Source organism: Capricornis sumatraensis, chromosome 20 (assembly GCF_032405125.1).
Source record: "Capricornis sumatraensis isolate serow.1 chromosome 20, serow.2, whole genome shotgun sequence".
Taxonomy (NCBI): Eukaryota; Metazoa; Chordata; class Mammalia; order Artiodactyla; family Bovidae; genus Capricornis; species Capricornis sumatraensis.
In genome coordinates, this window is record NC_091088.1 from 13,232,211 (window position 1) to 13,249,192 (window position 16,982).

Below are 16,982 nucleotides of genomic sequence, written 5' to 3' on the forward strand. Positions count from 1 at the left end.
AATTGATGCTTTGGTGTATTTTGATGAAACTGTGCTAACCAATTCTGGACCAGACTACAGGGGGAGTTCACTAATCCAACAGCTCTTCCGTATGGATGAAACAGGTTTGTTTTAGAAAAAAAGAGACAGCGAAAAAGAGAGAGATGCCTGGTAGAGAGTGTATGAGCAAGAAGGAGAAGTTATTTAAGGTTTTAAACCTTTAAAGAACTAAATCACATTCCTACTTACAAGCTTAAAATTCAAGGAGTAATTCTGAATCTACCAACAAAGGACGTGGACTATGAACCATTCATCACTACAACCAAACGCTTCCATGAGAACTGCTGTATACACCATGGCTGTGAAAATTCAGCGTTTAAAAGACACAATCCACACTCCGCCCCCTGAGATTCATTGATGGGCGTAGAGACCATTTTTAACAAGCTCCCAAAGGGACACTGAGGCAGATGGTATCTGGACCACAGAGCCATTTGTCATTACGGGAAAAGAATCAGAAGCAAAAGCCATCCTGGGCCCCTGCATGCACTTCCAAACATTGCTGGAGAAACTGCTGTCTGAAACCAAAGCACCACCCGCTAGAGCCCCAATTTAGCACTTGTTCCCACAGCTCAGATCGGGGAAGTCAGCAGTAAATGAGTAACGTGTTACATAAGTTGCTTTTCTGTATGCAGAACCTTAATTCACCAAAGAGAAGTTGAAATCATATAAAAAGCAACAGCCCTCCCCCAAAACAAATGCTGGGAAAGCGTGGCCAGGATCTCCCCATCTTCTGCCAGGCAAATATGAGGGCCCTCTGTGCTGAAAACCCTGTTGCCTCCTCTTTGTGCCCCTGGGGTTCTGGGTCAGTGGTGGATGTGGTCAGAGAAGGCGGGGCTGGGGAAAAGAGGGAAGAAGAACATTCAGGGTCCGTGCGGGCATGGACACTGGCTGTACCAAGGCTTCCCTCCGGCTGAAAACATAAGTGGAATCGTGTGTTGATTGACTATACCTCTGACCCCCGGCTGGAAAGTTCTGGAACCACACAACTTCCTGTCTCGGGTCTTCTTCAAGAACTCCAAACCTCGCATTTTCTCTCTCTCTCTCTCTCTGGCGAGGATTCTGTCTTTTCCTCTTCCCAGTTACTCCAAGACCTGGATATGATGCTATCTCTAGCGAGAGTGTTAAAGGCTGACCAGGGCTTGGGCATTTATCACCCCACTGACCACAGAAGATGTCAACCCAGGTGCAGAAAGGCGCACCGTCTCTAACAAGCACGCTATTCCTACCAGCGTGTCAGCCTCGGGAGTCTTCTCAACAACGACCTAGAGACACCCAGTTTCAACTCACTGGAGAGCAGCCTCTAAGTTTCAAAAGGCACAGCCCTAACCTATGCTTTTATGCCTTACCTCCAAGCACCTAGCATAGTGACCAACTCTTGCGAAGAACAGAAAAAACGTAAATTGACAGCTGATGCAAAACATAACTGCCACCCCATTTTACCACAGAGCAGGTCCCCAAAATGCAGGAGAGCCACCAGGAGGTGCTTGTTAAAAACCCACCTTCTGGGCTCCACCCCAGACTTAGGAAATCAGACTCTATGGGACCTGCCTTTTTAGAAAGTGCCAGGGAATCTTACACATGACTTTGAGGACCACTGCCCTAGCCTTAAGAGAACCTGAAGGACACCAATATTATAGGATGCGATTAAGCCAAAGGACCTTTTGGGGACACTCAAAACCAAACAAGAGAAAGGCACTTCCTCCTCTCTACGCAGGCGTGGGCCCGAGTGGAGTACAGAATGTTCAACACTGGGAATAAATAAGGCCAAGAAGAAATCAGAAACAAGAAAGGTCCAGGGAGGCACTCAGTATCAACAAGGCCTCCACCAGGGCTGGCAGGCTTGTCCTCATCTGTCTCCCCCGGTGGCGGGGAACCGTGCCCCATCCTGAATCAGGTGGTATCAACCAGACCCGAGGACGGAGTGCACACAGCTGGTAGCCACGCCGCCCCTGGAAAGGGGCACTGAAGGAGAAGCAAGCCTTTATCACAACCTCCACAGGCCTGGCGTCCCTCCACCCTGTGGTCTGGCGGCTGGAGTCAGCATATGGCCCTCCCTGACACTGGCCCCCCACCCCGCTCTTAGGGCGGCCCCCTCCTGAGCAGAGCAGGTGGGCGGGGTGCTGCTACCAGCCAGGGCACCCGCAGTCACCGCCAAGCCCCTGGGCCTCCAGCTGAGGAGCCGCCAAGGCTCCCCTGCCCCAGACGGGGAATCCCTCCACTGCTGGCGACTGTCACGGGAACGTCAAACACCGGTGTTTGTGCCAGGCCTCATTCACACGAGCCCACTCCTCCCCGAGAGATGGATTTTTTAAAACAAACAGTTTTTCCATATGCTAGCAGGCAGAGTCATGTCAGCATCAGGGATCCCCAGACGGAAACGTGAGTCAATCTGGGGCAGAGACTGCTAAATCAATCCCGTTTGGGTGAAATTCCTCTCTCTGGAGAAACAGGGACCTCAAAAGCGGATTGCTTGGATTCCCCCCAGGGGATGCTCTTCCCAGCCACACACACCCTGAGCGCCCTGAACTCTGACATCACTATCCCCGTAACGTGCCTTGTCACCCCATCCTTCCGGAAACTCTCCCAGCCCGCCCCACCTGCCTCTTGACACCCTCTGCCCACACGCACTCCAGTTCCACCCGGGGCATCGGAAGGCCCTACTGTGTTGGGCACAGGCTGTCCACACCAGTTGCAGAATTTCCTGACGTCCCAAGGCCTGGAGTCCTGGTGGCTAAAGAGAAAAATTCACCGCGTGGACACACAGGTATCTGAGAAATGAAGCAAGGCAGGTAACAGGTGCAGACTGCCCACCTGGAAGACGTGGCCGCTGAGGACTCAGTCAGGAAACCATCTGACTACGGAGGGAAAGTCAGACTCGAGAGCTTGAAAACCCTGGGTCACTGTCTCCTCTTTCCCCTGTTGTGCCTGTGAGGGCTTGGTCAGAGGGAGGGGGGATTCCAGCATCTTTGCTGGGTGACTTGCAAGAGAGGGCAAGAAGGCACCAAGCCAAAGGAGCCTGGGGGGCAGGTGTTCAGGCAGCCTCTGGGACCTAATACAGACCGGGGGGCTGATCATGTGTGTTAGCGAGAGATGGGGGCAGGGAGCTCCAACTGAAGGGCCAGTTTGGGGAATTCCAAGTCCAAACTGGGTCTGAGAAGGAGGAGCAGCCCCCGGCCCAGACTCCACCTCTCTGGGCTATGGTGCTGGGTTCACAACGAGATTGAAAGCAAGGGCTCTGGGAGGCGCGTGAGCCCCAGAGAGACACTGGCCCCCGGGGACACGAATCTCAGGTCCTGGGGGTTAGGGACTCTGAGCTGCCCTCAGGGCAGGGCCTCCAGAGCGGTTACCATGGCCTCGGGTGTCCCCAAGGGCAGCTGGGGACGGTGGACCTGGGACTGGCCTTGGCTGGAGCGTCAGTGGCTTGGCCTCCCCCACCTACATAGGCGTCCGGGACCGGTGTGGGCAAGGGATTGAGCCCGCAGGGCCCCAGGTGAGAGAGCCAGGGCACGGGCCCTGTGTTTCCCCAGGCTGCCCGCAAAGCCCCAATCGAGAGGAAGAGCAGCCACGTACCCAGCCCATTCTCCGCCAGCGCCGCAGGGCTCCCGTCGCAGTCGCCCAGGTCCTGCTCGCCCACGTCGTTCAGATCCAGGTCGGGCTGGTGGGACCCATCTCCAAAGGGCCTCTCGTCCTTCTCGGAGCCGGCGTCCCCATTCTCCATGCCGTTCTGCGCCTTCTTCAGCGGCATGATTTGCAGGCCACTGGGGGTAGTCCTGTAAGACACCGTCTTGGCGGCCCGGTCCCCGCCTGCGGGGGGCTTGGCCGAATAGCCTTTCTTGGGCTTGGACAGGGAAGGGTTGACCCGCTTCCGTTTGTGGGAAGTCCCTTTGCTCTTGCTGGCGTCCGAGGGCCTGTGGGGGAGCTTCTCGACAGAGGGTCCTCGGCCGTCCCGCAGGAGCTTGGAGGCGCCGGGCTGCTTCCCCGACTTGAGCCTCTTGTCCTTAGCCAGGTGCAGCCCGTTGAACTCATCGATGAACTCCTCACAGTGCAGCAGGTGGTGCTCGGGCTCCCAAGTGTCCTCCGTGCTCCCGTAGCCTTTCCACCGGATCAGGTACTCCCATTTTCCCTTCTTGTTCTTCCTCTTGTCTACAATCCTTTCGACCTGGGATGCGGGAGGAGAGTCAGGAAAGAGAGAGAGAAGGAAAAAATAAAAATCAAATCATTGCCAGGTCACAAGAACAACACAAGGACAGAGGTGTCTGTCCTGGCTACAGGGGCCAGGAGGCTGACCCTCCCAGGAGCCTTCGAGGCTGGTTTATTTCAGGAGATCGCTGAAGGGAACCAAAGGCACACACGTGGTTGTTTCCCATGACAACTGCATGATGTCACGCCTGGCTGCTTGCCTCTACCTGTTGGTCCAAGGCTTACTCTTTTTCTTTTTTAAAGATTGGGTGTGGACCATTTTTAAAATCTTCATTGAATTTGTTACAATATTGCTTCTGTTTTATGTTTTCATTCTTTTTGGCCCTGAGACATGTGAGATCTCAACTCCCAGGCAGGGATCGAACCGGCACCCCCTGAATTGGAAGGCAAAGTCTTGACCACTGGACCACCCAGGCAGTCCCCAAGGCTTACCCTAGCTCAAAATCACATTGTGAGTGTTCGCGGAAGGTCTTTATTCTTTCTGTGGCACAAAAGTGTAATCAGACTTTTAAAGACCAATTTGGTGTGGGTTTTCCACCCACTCTGCTAACGTGTCCTTACTTATCATAATACTAATGATTAGTAATGTTTTCTGGGCATGTGTGAGGAGGCAGATGCTACTAACTGCTGGGCACGGATGCTTTCACTTCATTTTCTCCGGACAATAACCCAATGCTGCGTTCCTCCTATCCCCACTTTACAGAGAGGAAAAGAGGCTGAGAGATTAAGTCAGTCAACTAAGTTCCAAACTGGTAAGAGCAGAACTGGGATATGAACCACTCTCAGCCCAGATTTACTTTCTCACTCACTGCAGCTACTGCTGCTAAGTCACTTCAGTTGTGTCCGACTCTGCGACCCCATAGACAGCAGCCCACCAGGCTCCCCTGTCCCTGGGATTCTCCAGGCAAGAACACTGGAGTGGGTTGCCATTTCCTTCTCCAATGCATGAAAGTGAAAAGTGAAAGTGAAGTTGCTCAGTCATGTCTGACCCTCAGTGACCCCATGGACTGCAGCCTTCCAGGCTCCTCAGTCCATGGATTTTCCAGGCAAGAGTACTGGAGTGGGGTGCCATTGCCTTCTTACTCACTAGGCCATACCAAATCTCTCAACTATAAAAATCTTCCATATTGACCAAAACTGCTTGGAATCAGTGACGCCCAATGTCCCCCTAGTTGGCTCCCCTAGCTGCAACATTACAGATACAACTGCCAAGCAAGGTGACGGTATATACCTTGCATAACCCCCCAGAATGTACATTATTACTATCCATTTGATAAATGAGGAATTAAGTATGAGACAACAGACCTACAATGCAGGGCTAGGGATAGTGGAGGTAAGATCCGAACGGAGATCTGGTTTTCAAGTCATGTGCTACTGTCTGCGTACCGTCAAAGGTAAGGGAATCTCTGTCTTCAAGTATTATCATGGGAAAGCACACTTAGAAAATGCCAGTCCCAAGGCTAATAACTGGTGAACGAGGTGAAGGGTATACAAGGGTTTATTTATTACTCTCTCAACTTTACTATAGGTTTGAAATTTTTTAACTAAAAAAAAAAGAAAGAAAATTTCCATTGCTCTACCAAAAAAAGAGCTAAATTTCAAAGGAAAAGTAAACTATTACATTCAAATGTTTATTACATTTCAGTGTCAACGTAATTTTCTAGGATGGAACTTTGACCCAATGAAAGTAATAAGTAAAGGATATGCTCTTGAAACTCATAGAAAAAAAAAAAAAAACCAACAATATGAGAGGGGGAAAAGTGGTTACACTTAGAGCTGGTAACTGTTAAAGATGGGTAATAGGTAAACATGGGTTCATTTTCAACTGTTTATGTTTGTATATTAGAATTTTTATGTTTAAATTTTTCCATAATAAGAAGTGAAAATTTCTGAAAAGTGAACTTGTCTCCCAATATCTGGGTATAACAGAAGCTATGCAAAATAATTAAATGACTTTCATTGCTTTGCACTTAATAAATATCTTAATAGCTAGACCATATTGCCTTTTTATAATACTGCTTCTTCATAGACAATTTAAATTGTTTCCTTAATTGATTCATCTCAAATCAAATTGGCCTATTTCTATTAAAATTTGTTTCCTTCTAAAATGCGCTCTGAACATCTGTTTTGGATTGATTATATAATTTTTAGAAGTATCACACAAACTCTATAATAGCTTGAAAACGTAAAATCATGCCAAACTAATCAAACTTTCAATCTCTGAGTCAAGGAATGGGGTAGCTGGGTATTCATTTGTGATAATGTTGCAGAAAGTTGGGAGTGTTTGTGGAGGAGCCTGCAGCTTTGCACATTTGTAGGATTTTGAAGCGGAGAAAGCAATGGCACCCCACTCCAGTACTCTTGCCTGGAAAATCCCATGGATGGAGGAGCCTGGTAGGGTGCAGTCCATGGGGTCGCTAAGAGTAGGACACTACTGAAGCGACTTAGCAGCAGCAGCAGCAGGACTTTGAAGGGGAAACCCTCTGCAAGTTTACAGAGGGAGGAAAGCACACAAGCAGAATGCCACTGCTGAAAAGAGCAGCATTTTGGAGAACGCCAGCCTAGGAGTGTCAGGAGGAAGCCCAGATATGTCTAAGGGCTATGAGTTAAGGCCACAAATGTGTGGGCATGGAGGTCTCCAGCTTCAGAAAGCATGTGCTTGACCTCCAGGATGGAGAAACTTCTTCCCCAGGATGAAGCAGAAAAACCATGCTAGACAAACAGCCAATACAATCGTTGGTAGGTAGGTGGATGGATGGATGGATGGATGGTTGAATGGATGAATGAACAGATGGGTGGATAATGGGATGGATGGATGGATGGATGGAAAAATGGATGCTTGAATGAATGAATGAACAGATGGGTGGATAGTGGGATGGATGAATAGATGGATGGATGGAGAGATAAACATGGGAGGATAGTGAGATGGGCAGGTGATGGAAAGATATATAAATGGACAAATGACTAGATGGATGGGGGATGGGTGAAAAAGGCAGGCAGAGAGGTGAGTTTAGGAATAAATGGGTGGATGAATGGATGGCTCACACTCATCAGATGAGCTTAGTATAGTATTTAAGAATAGAGGCTATGGAGCAAGACTTAAATCTTCTAAGGAGTTGTGTGTTCTTGATCAAGTTACTACATCTCTTTGGGCCTCAGATGACCTGCCTAGCCAGAGGGAAATAACAGCACCTACCACTTAGGGCAACCATAGAGAATATACAGATAAGGTGTTTAGCATTCCAGGGTGAAGGTCACTTCACCTTGCATATCCTCCAGTGAATGCAAACCTGGGTAGTAGCTAAAGACAATGTGTCCCCACCCAGCAGAATAGACGTCCTGAGGGTAGTCAGCTCCTCCCTAGGGGAGTCCACCTGCTGAGGTAAGTCCTTCTGAGTGGGGGAGATGCCATGCAGGGGAGAGCAGCTCAAGAAGCCTTTAGTCAGCAAGGGTGGGTGGGTAACTTGACAGTCATTTCTACTTAAGTTAACCCAATACCAACAATGAGCGGTATTAGCAGGATCATTACTAGCCTGATATGCAGGAAAAAAACTATTGGCTCTTCCACTTTGTATATACGTGACCCTGGGCAAGTTGCCTAACCTCTCTGTGCCTCCCTGTCCCCCTCCGTTAAACAGAAATAGTAATGATAATAATAACAGCTTCCCGCAAGGTTGTTGGGAGAATTAAAAGCAATGAGGTGTGATGAGAAAGTAAAGTGTCCTGAACATCAGTCACAAAGCACTGCAAGATGAGTGGAACTGCTCTGAGAAGTACAAAACTTCAGGTGACAAGAGTGCTTTTAAATACATTTTTTTCTTCCACAGTTTACACACTTTGTAAAAAAAAACAAAAACAAAAAAAAAGTTTTTTTTTTCCAGGTTTAGAGAAGCAACTGCTTTTTCTGAAAGACCAAAATGCCCACGAGGCGCTCAGAGGAAATTTAGCCCCGAGACACCCCCTGAGACTTTGAATGCACCATCTCCTGGGACCTAATCTCCTTCTTTACATCCCCATACAGGTTTTCTGACCCTCTTTTCCTCTTCTTCTCAGGAAAGCCTCACATAGAACCAGAAAGCTAATCTGTTCTGAGGATAACAAAAGCCCACATTATTTAGGACTTGAGTGTTAAATGACAGCAACATTCTCTCTGGAAAATCTCTTTCCCTGAAGCTCCCCCAGCCTCCTCCACTGTCCCTGACTCCTTGCACCTGTTGAAAACAGAGAGCTGGGCCCCCAGGTGCTGGCAGCTCTGCTTCTGAATCCCCACCCTACCTGCACAGCCCTCCTCCAGTAGCTGAAATTCACCTTCTGAATGGACACAGCTGTCAATTCCCTTAACCTGAAGTTACCTACCAATGCATGTTAAAGTCACTCAGTCGTGTCCAACTCTGTGACCCCCATGGACTATACAGTCCATGGAATTCTCCAGGCCAGAATACTGGAGTGGGTAGCCTTTCCCGTCTCAGGGGATCTTCCCAATCCAGGCATCGAACCCAGGTCTCCCACATTGCAGGCAGATTCTTTACCAGCTGAGCCACAGGGGAAGCCCTACCTACAAATTCATGAACACTATTAAAAAAGCACGTACCCACACACCTGCCACCCTCTCTTTTCAAAGGTAAACAATCTGAGGCCCTGAACAATTCCTTGGAGTTCAACCAAATCATTAATGAACATTTCCCCTCTGTGATCCCTGCTGATACAGATGGTATTCTACTGCAGGTGGGGGCAGGGAAATTTTGAGGCAGCTATTACCAGCGCTGCAATGACAACTGGACGGCTGCATCATTAGGAACAGGATGATGCCAGTCACCTTCAGTGGTACATGCTAAGTAAGCATGCCGGGAACTGTACTAAGAACTTATAAGGAGTCAGACTTCACCTTCCCACCCGAGCTTTCCCCTGAGGAGCATTCTCACCACTGACAGCTGAGGAAGTTGAGGCTCAGAGCAGGGAGATAATTTTCCCTCCATCCACGGTCAGCAGGCAGTCAGCCAAGAACGGAACCACAGTTCGTCTGACTCCTCGGCAGGAGTTCTTGGCCACTGGCTACACCTCACTGGTGGGAAGCCACTGGAACCAAGCAAGCAAGTTGCCAAGCACATGGGCCAGCAAAGCAAAGCGACGGGCACTGAGGAAGAAGGCGGCTTCATGAAGTCGCTCACCCAACACTCTAATGAGTCCACACACAAGGCACCGCAGGCCCTGGCGAACCCGCAGACTGCCAGGACGGTGCCCTCAGGCTGCGGGAAGCAGAGCGCTTCAGCGAGGCGGCACAGAGTCGGGGGAATAACCATGAAAAGTGCTCTGACGGTGGAGAGAAAGGGGCTGTGACAAGAATGGCTACTTCAAATCAGATGGGCAGGGAGGCTCCTCTGAGAAGGAACGGGACCTTCAGAGACGGAGAAAATCTGGACCCTGAGAGGCCTCTCCGGGCAGCAGGACAGTTGCTGCTCACGAGCAGGTGGGCCAGATCACAGCAGCGCCACCTTACACTCGCTCAGCATCGACCAAGCGCCAGCCACCGTTGCACGCGATCGCTGCATAGCAGATTAACACTGTATATATTAACTCATTTCACCTTCAAAATAGCCAAATGACGTAGGTAACTTTATCCTCTTTCTTATAGAAGGCAAAACTGAGGCACCCAGAGGTTAAAGACTTTGACCAAGACCCCACCTCTGTCAAGCAGTGGACAGCTAAGACTTGGTCAGGAATGTCTGAGCTCCAGACCCCGTGCTTTCAGTGATGACACCATATCCACTCCCCACTCTTACTCAGCGAGCCCAGCCTGACTGAGGCTGATGGTGTATCTGCAGCTGCTGATGCTCCCCCAACTCCTGCCAGGTCCCAGAAAACTTACAGCAGCTTTACATGGCTTAAAAGTGGCCTTCTAAAGAGAACTCTAATTTGAAAAGATACAAGCACCACATATTCATGGCTGCACTGTTTACAACAGCCAAGACATGGAAACAAATGTCCATCAACAGATTAATGGATAAAGTAGATGGAGACACTCACACACACACACAACGGAATATTACTCATCCATAAAACAGAAAGAATGTCATTTGCAGCAACATGGATGGACGTCGAGATTATCACCCTAAGACAGGAAAGTCATACCAGGACAAATATCATATGATATCAATTATATGTGGAATCTAAAATTAATAATACAAATTTGTTTATTTACAAAACAAAAACAGACTCACAGACATAAAAAACAAAGTTATGGTTACCTAAGGGGAAAGGTTGGAGAAGGCAACGGCACCCCACTCCAGTACTCTTGCCTAGAAAATCCCATGGACGGAGGAGCCTAGTAGGCTGCAGTCCATGGGGTCGCTAACAGTCGGACATGACTGAGCGATTTCACTTTCACTTTTCACTTTCATGCATTGGAGAAGGAAATGGCACCCCACTCCAGTGTTCTTGCCTGGAGAATCCCAGGGACGGGGGAGCCTGGTGGGCTGCCGTCTCTGGGGTCGCACAGGGTCGGACACGACTGAAGCGACTTAGCAGCAGCAGCAGCAAGCGGAAAGGTGGGGAGGAGGGATAAATTCAGAGTTTGGAATTAGCAGATACACACTACTATAAATAAAACAGATAAACAACCAGGTCCTACTATATAACACAAAAAGACTATATTTAATATCTCATAATAACCCACAATGGAAAAGAATCTGAAAAAGAATAAATACATATAAGTGAATCACCTTGCTGCACACCGGGAACTCACACAACATTGTAAATCAAGTGTACTTCAATAAATAGTGGCCTCCTGAGTTTGTCTCTCCTGGGCTCCCCAGCACGCCATGTGGAACTCCCTCCCTTCCTGCTCCCATGCTCCATCAGCTCAAAGGGAAACAGAACAATTATCAGTCATCTTCCCTCTCCCAGCTTCCCACCAAACCAAAAGAGTTCGTAAAATGACAACTGCTCAGAAGTACAGGTTCAGATTGTCCAGACTCCTGAAAGAATGCCCCTCATACCAGATGGGGTTGGATTGAGAAACTATGGGTTACTAGTACATCTGAACCTCTGAATGCAAAGAGCCAGGCCAAAAAGGAATAAAGGAAGGTGATGTCCACTTGGGCTCTCTGCCCACACCTGCACCAGAGCAGCCATCCCTGGACATTTCCAGAATCCTGGACCTCAGACCCAACAACCATGAGGGCCTCTCTATCTGCACCCTTTCAGTGTCCTGGGACAACTGATTTGGAGGTAGAATGGCACAGGCTCCCATCGTCTGACATGGGGGATGAAGTCCTTGGGCTTCCCTGGTGGATCAGTGGTAAAGAATCTGCCTGCAATGCAGGAGACTAGGGTTCGATCCCTGGGTCGGGAGGATCCCCTGGAGGAGGGCATGGCAGCCCACTCCAGTGTTCTTGCCTGGAGAATCCCATGGACAGAGGAGCCTGGGGGGCTACAGTCCACGGGGTCACAGAGAGTCAGTCATGACGGACGTGACTGAGCAGGCAAGCACACGTGAAGTCCTCGGGAAGAATTAAGATGGAGTAAGTTCTGCAGACAACTAGGTATGGACTGCGTCCGGGTTAGAAGACTATGGTTGCTTCAGATTATCTCATCAGAGAATAAGGCACTACCAACAGGCGGCATGTCCTGTTGGACTACACGTGAACTACACTAAGGAAATAGAGGCAGAAATTCGGCTCAGAGCCATACGATTCAAGCTGGCTTCTGGGTGAGGGTCAGAATGGGGGGCTCAACAGCATCTAAGTGAGGAGAGGACCAAGACCAATGCCCACACCCACTCTGTTGGAAAACACTAAACCAGAGACTCCTCTTTGATCGAGAGCACACAGACAAAAGCTGGTAATGTATTTACAAAAACTTCTAAAACATACCAGAACATGATCATAACTAAAAATTCTCAGGAACACTGCACTAGAAGTACTACCGTATATTTCTGGATACCATTTGTGTTGTGATTTCAAAGACTATTGAAAATACGACCTCTTTTTTAAAAAGAGTGAGGAAAAAGGAAAAAAGATAAATGATGATGATGAAATCAATAGGTTGAGAAGGGAATTGAAATAAAGGAAGACTCATTTACATAAGAAAACATGTAAGGAAGCTAAAGGAAAAAATGCCAGCAAAGAAATAAAATTCCCACTGGAACCAGGAAAGGACAGAGGCAACAAGCAGAAAATCAGATCAGTGATGTAGACAACATACTTGCAACAGGCTCCAAGAACGCAGAAGAAAAGGACACAGAGGCTTTTAAAGAAATGAGAGTAGACATATAGGAGGGTTATACAGAGATCCAAGAACTGTAAGCCTGGCAAAGAGGAAAAAATCAAAGACAAGAACACTAACAAGGAATAACAAGAGAGGTCTCTGTATCTTGAGTCTGCACGTCAAAAAAAGATCTCTTTGGGGGGAAGCAAAGGTTGAGAATACATCAACTTAATCTCTATTTTTGCAAACTTTCTTGGTTTCAAAAAATTAAACTCCCCACCTCACACCCCAGCCTTCCTCCATCCAAAATGGTACACAAGTTGAAAGCATAAATAATGTGAACTTCAGAAGTCTAAAGCCAGTCAAGTGGACCTTCAGCTGAGAAGGGAGGAGGAAGACATTTTGTTCGTTAGGGCACAAAATAAACAATAAACCGTGTTTTAAAAACAGAGTCTGGAGGATCTCGTAATGCCAGAAAATAAGATAGGGTTTAATCAATCAATAAACCCCAGCTGATGAGGAAATGCCAAAGAAGCCATCTGAAACTGAAAGAGTGCCCAGTGGCTGGAACAATTTGAAAAAAGCAAATAGGGATAATACTACATTTATAACCTAAAAGAATGAAACAAATACCCATGAGGTCACCTGATATAAATAAATGAATTAATTATCAGAATTGGTCACAGGCCAAATCTGGTCCAGGGTCTGTTTTTAAGAATTAAGATTCATTAGAACACACCACACCCACTCATTTATGTATTAACTATGGCTGCTTCATGCTATAAGAATACTTAGTCGTATAACAGAAACTGTGTGGCCCACAAAGACTAAAATAATTGCTATCTGGTCCACTGAACAAAATGTTTGCTGATTCTGAAATAAACAAGTGGAGGATAAGGGACAAACATTCCTCATAGAACAATTTGAAATAATAAATATAAAAGAATAGGGGAAATAGAAAATCATCACTAGAGCACCACAGTAATAATTGCTACAAACAAGACGCACAGATGGATGCTAGTATTAGTGGGTAACATTTTAAAGAGAAACAGAATATCTGCATAGCCTGAAAATATCTCCCCCAACTACCATAGCAGTTTTAACAGCCCTCCAATTAAACCCCCCCAAAGAAAGTACGCAAAGAAAAAAGAGTAACCATACAGTGCAGAAACCTGGCCCACATCAGTGATCAAGGGTACATCACCTGTGATAAATCGTGTTGATGTCACATATAGTCTGATCTGATTCACTGAGAAGAGCACTTATTCTCTGTGAAATAATCGCCTAAAACCCATAACCTATTGATTAAACATCAGACAAATCCGACCTGAGGGAACTCTACAACATACTTGACCAGTATCCTAGAAAAGTGTCAAGGTTACAAAATATAAAAAGACCAAAATATGGCCTTAGATCGGAGGTGACTGAGGAAGAGTGCTAACTAAGTGCAACGTGGTATCCTGGACTGGATCCTAAAACAGAAAAAGACACTCATGGAAAACACGGCTGTGCTGCGCTCAGTTGCTCAGTTGTCTCCGACTCTGCGACCTCATGGACTGTAGCCCTCTTGGCTCTTCTGTCCGTGGGGATTCTCCAGGAAACAATACTGGAGTGGGTAACCATTCCCTCCTCCGGGGATCTTCTCAACCCAGGAATTGAACCCAGGTCTCCCGCTTTGCAGGTAGATTCTTTACCATCTGAGCCACCAGGGAAGCCCAAGAATACTGGAGTGGGTAACCTATCCCTAAACTAGTGAAATCCTAAGACGGTCTGAAGGTTAGTTTACAGGGTAACACCAATGCTCATTTCTTAGTTGTTATAAACGCACATGGTGTAAGATGTAAATAATTATGAAAACTGGTTAAGGGGTATATGGAAACTCTGTAGCATGGATTTGTGAAAATCTATAATTATTTCACGCCCGTTTTTAAGTACAATTGCAGGTTACACTAAAACTTAAAAAAGCATCCAAATAATGGTAACAGCAATCATAAAACCTAACAATTTCAAGTACTCCTTATATACGCTTATTCACTTACTGGTAAAAGCTAAAAGAAATAACAAAAATATATCAGGCAAGATCAAATTTTGTAAAGAATACCGAAGTAAAATGTGAGGAGCAAAGACGCATTAAATAGGAAGGAAGATTTTTTTTAATTCAAAAACACTAAATACAAAATAGTCATGAATTTTTCTGTGTCAATAGCAGATTAAAAACTAACTTTTGAAAATTCAGCAGAAAACTGGTAGAAATCACCTGAACTGAAACACTTAAACTCAGTACTTTCAGGCTACAATAGATCGAGCCGATGAAAACCAGGGACGTAAAGAATCTGATGCATACATATGATGGTTGATCAAGTAAATATTGCATGTATTTGAATGAACACAAACTTTTAACTGCGTAACTTGTAAACAAAATAAACTTGACAGAATTTCAAGAAAATCATCCATAGAACACATCAAAATCAATTAAATACTAAAATATCAGAGGGAAAAATCCTCTCAGTTCATCAGTTCAGTTCAGTCGCTCAGTCGTGTCCGACTCTTTGTGACTCCATGAATCTCGGCACGCCAGCCCTCCCTGTCCATCACCAACTCCCGGAGTTCACTCAGATTCACTAATGAACATCAAAAAAGAAGGTACTTTATGAAGTATGATCTCTAAATACACAAAATGCTAATATACTAGATAACACATTTTAAAAATTAGTCCCAACCACTTATAAATGAAATAATGGCCCTAAGTAACCACCAAATAAAAAGCTAAGAAAATAACTACAGTAACAAATTTTTAAAAAATAAAAAAAAATGAGGACACACATAATTAACAGTTGGGCAGGAGAAGGAAAGACGAAAGGAGTTAGACATCTTCCCTGAGTAATCAGTGAGAGAAACACACTCTCCTGGGAAGAAAGAGAACGGAATACATATCAAAGTAGAAATTGATAAACCAGAAAATGCAAAAAAGCTGCACTCATTGACATTCAGAAACTGATTCTTGAAATAAAGAGCAAAAAATGGAAGAGTAGGCAGCCCTGGGGGCTTGTTTCTCCACAGAAACACTGAAAAATCAAGCAAACATCAGAGTCAATCTTTTTAGAATTCTGGAAAACAAGGTTTGTAACAACCAAACTGAATGCTGAATCAAGAAAAACCCAACTCAAAAATAGTAGGAAAGGTTTTTTTTTGTCATTTTTTTTACTTACCCTTGCCCCACCCATTCCCCAGCTCAGCAGCAGTCTTGAATAAAGCAGCCCACATTCCCAATATAGAACCATGGTCCTTGGTCCTGGAAGAAGCAGATCAAACCTTTTCTTCAAAGAATTGTGTTTGTTCTAACCTGTTTAGGGGCTACATGAAGAACTGACATAAGCACTTGTTTTTATTTTGCTTGAAACTTATTCAGGTTGGTAAAACATTTATGCAGACTAATTCTTTCACAACAATGTAAGATTGCAAAATCAGCTGCCAACTGAGGCAAAAGAGTACAGTTGAGAAAAACAACAAAGTACAAAATCCTGGGAAGAAAAGATGGAGAGTTTTCTTGGGAAGTTAAGGCACTCAAAAAACCCTGACTGTACCAAGAAATTTAGAAAGCCACACACCTTCCCAAGGCAGGATGCATGCTCAGAAAAGACCAAGGATGGCCCTAAAACTTTCAGCTGTGGCTAATCTCCAGGGTTCATGCATGCAGGAAGTGAAGACTAAGGCAGAGCTGTGAATGGCCTGGCTGAGTACTGAAAGAATGTCCCAGTGCAGAGCCAATCTGAGGCTCCCCGTCTTCCTTCTTCCCTCCCTCCCTCCCTCCTTCAATCCCTCTCTTCTTTTATTTCTATTCTTTATTAACTTCTCCTGGCATGCAAGGAGATCTGTCACAACTAGCTTAACACATGCTAAAGGCACAGAGATTTTATAGCTCACCCGTGATGAAGAATACAGACTTTATAAAAACTGTTTAGAAAGGCCTCTAAACAAATGGCAATAGTCCACAATGAGCAACAAAACAAATCCTTAGAAGTGAGGAAAGCCTAATTTCCAGAGTTACCACATTATAATATTCAAACTGTCTATTCTTCCACAAAAATTGTGAAACATTCAAAGAAACAAGAAATATGACCATTCACAAAATAAATTAACAGAAATTTTCCCTAAGGAAGGAAAGATATTGGACTCACTAGACAAAGGCTTTGCATCAACAGTCTTAAGTAGGCTCAAAGAGGTAGAGAAACCTATGGACAGAGAGTTAAACTAAGCTAGGACAGCAATGGCTTAACAAATAGAAAAATAAAAAAGACACAAAAATTATAAAAAAAGGACCTAAGAAATCTGGGAGACAAAAAGCACAACATAAATGAAAAATTCATTAGAGAGTTTCAGTAGAGAACGTGCACAAGCAGAAGAAATAGTTGGCAAATTTGAAGATAATTCAATTTTAACTGTCCAGTCTGAGAAGCACAAATGAAAAAAATTAAGGAAAATAAACAGAGCCCAACAAACCTGTGGAACATAACTACGAGTAATAACATACATACATA

General features: G+C 45.8%; 1 protein-coding gene across 1 annotated transcript in view; it reads right to left on the reverse strand.

Annotated features, from left to right (window-relative positions):
• Positions 1–16,982, reverse strand: part of CDYL2 (chromodomain Y like 2) — an 87,138-nt gene that overhangs the window by 48,013 nt on the left and 22,143 nt on the right. Inside the window, exon 3 of the mRNA XM_068992232.1 lies at positions 3,610–4,198. Coding sequence (XP_068848333.1) covers positions 3,610–4,198 — 589 coding nt within the window. The remainder of the gene's footprint in view (positions 1–3,609; positions 4,199–16,982) is intronic.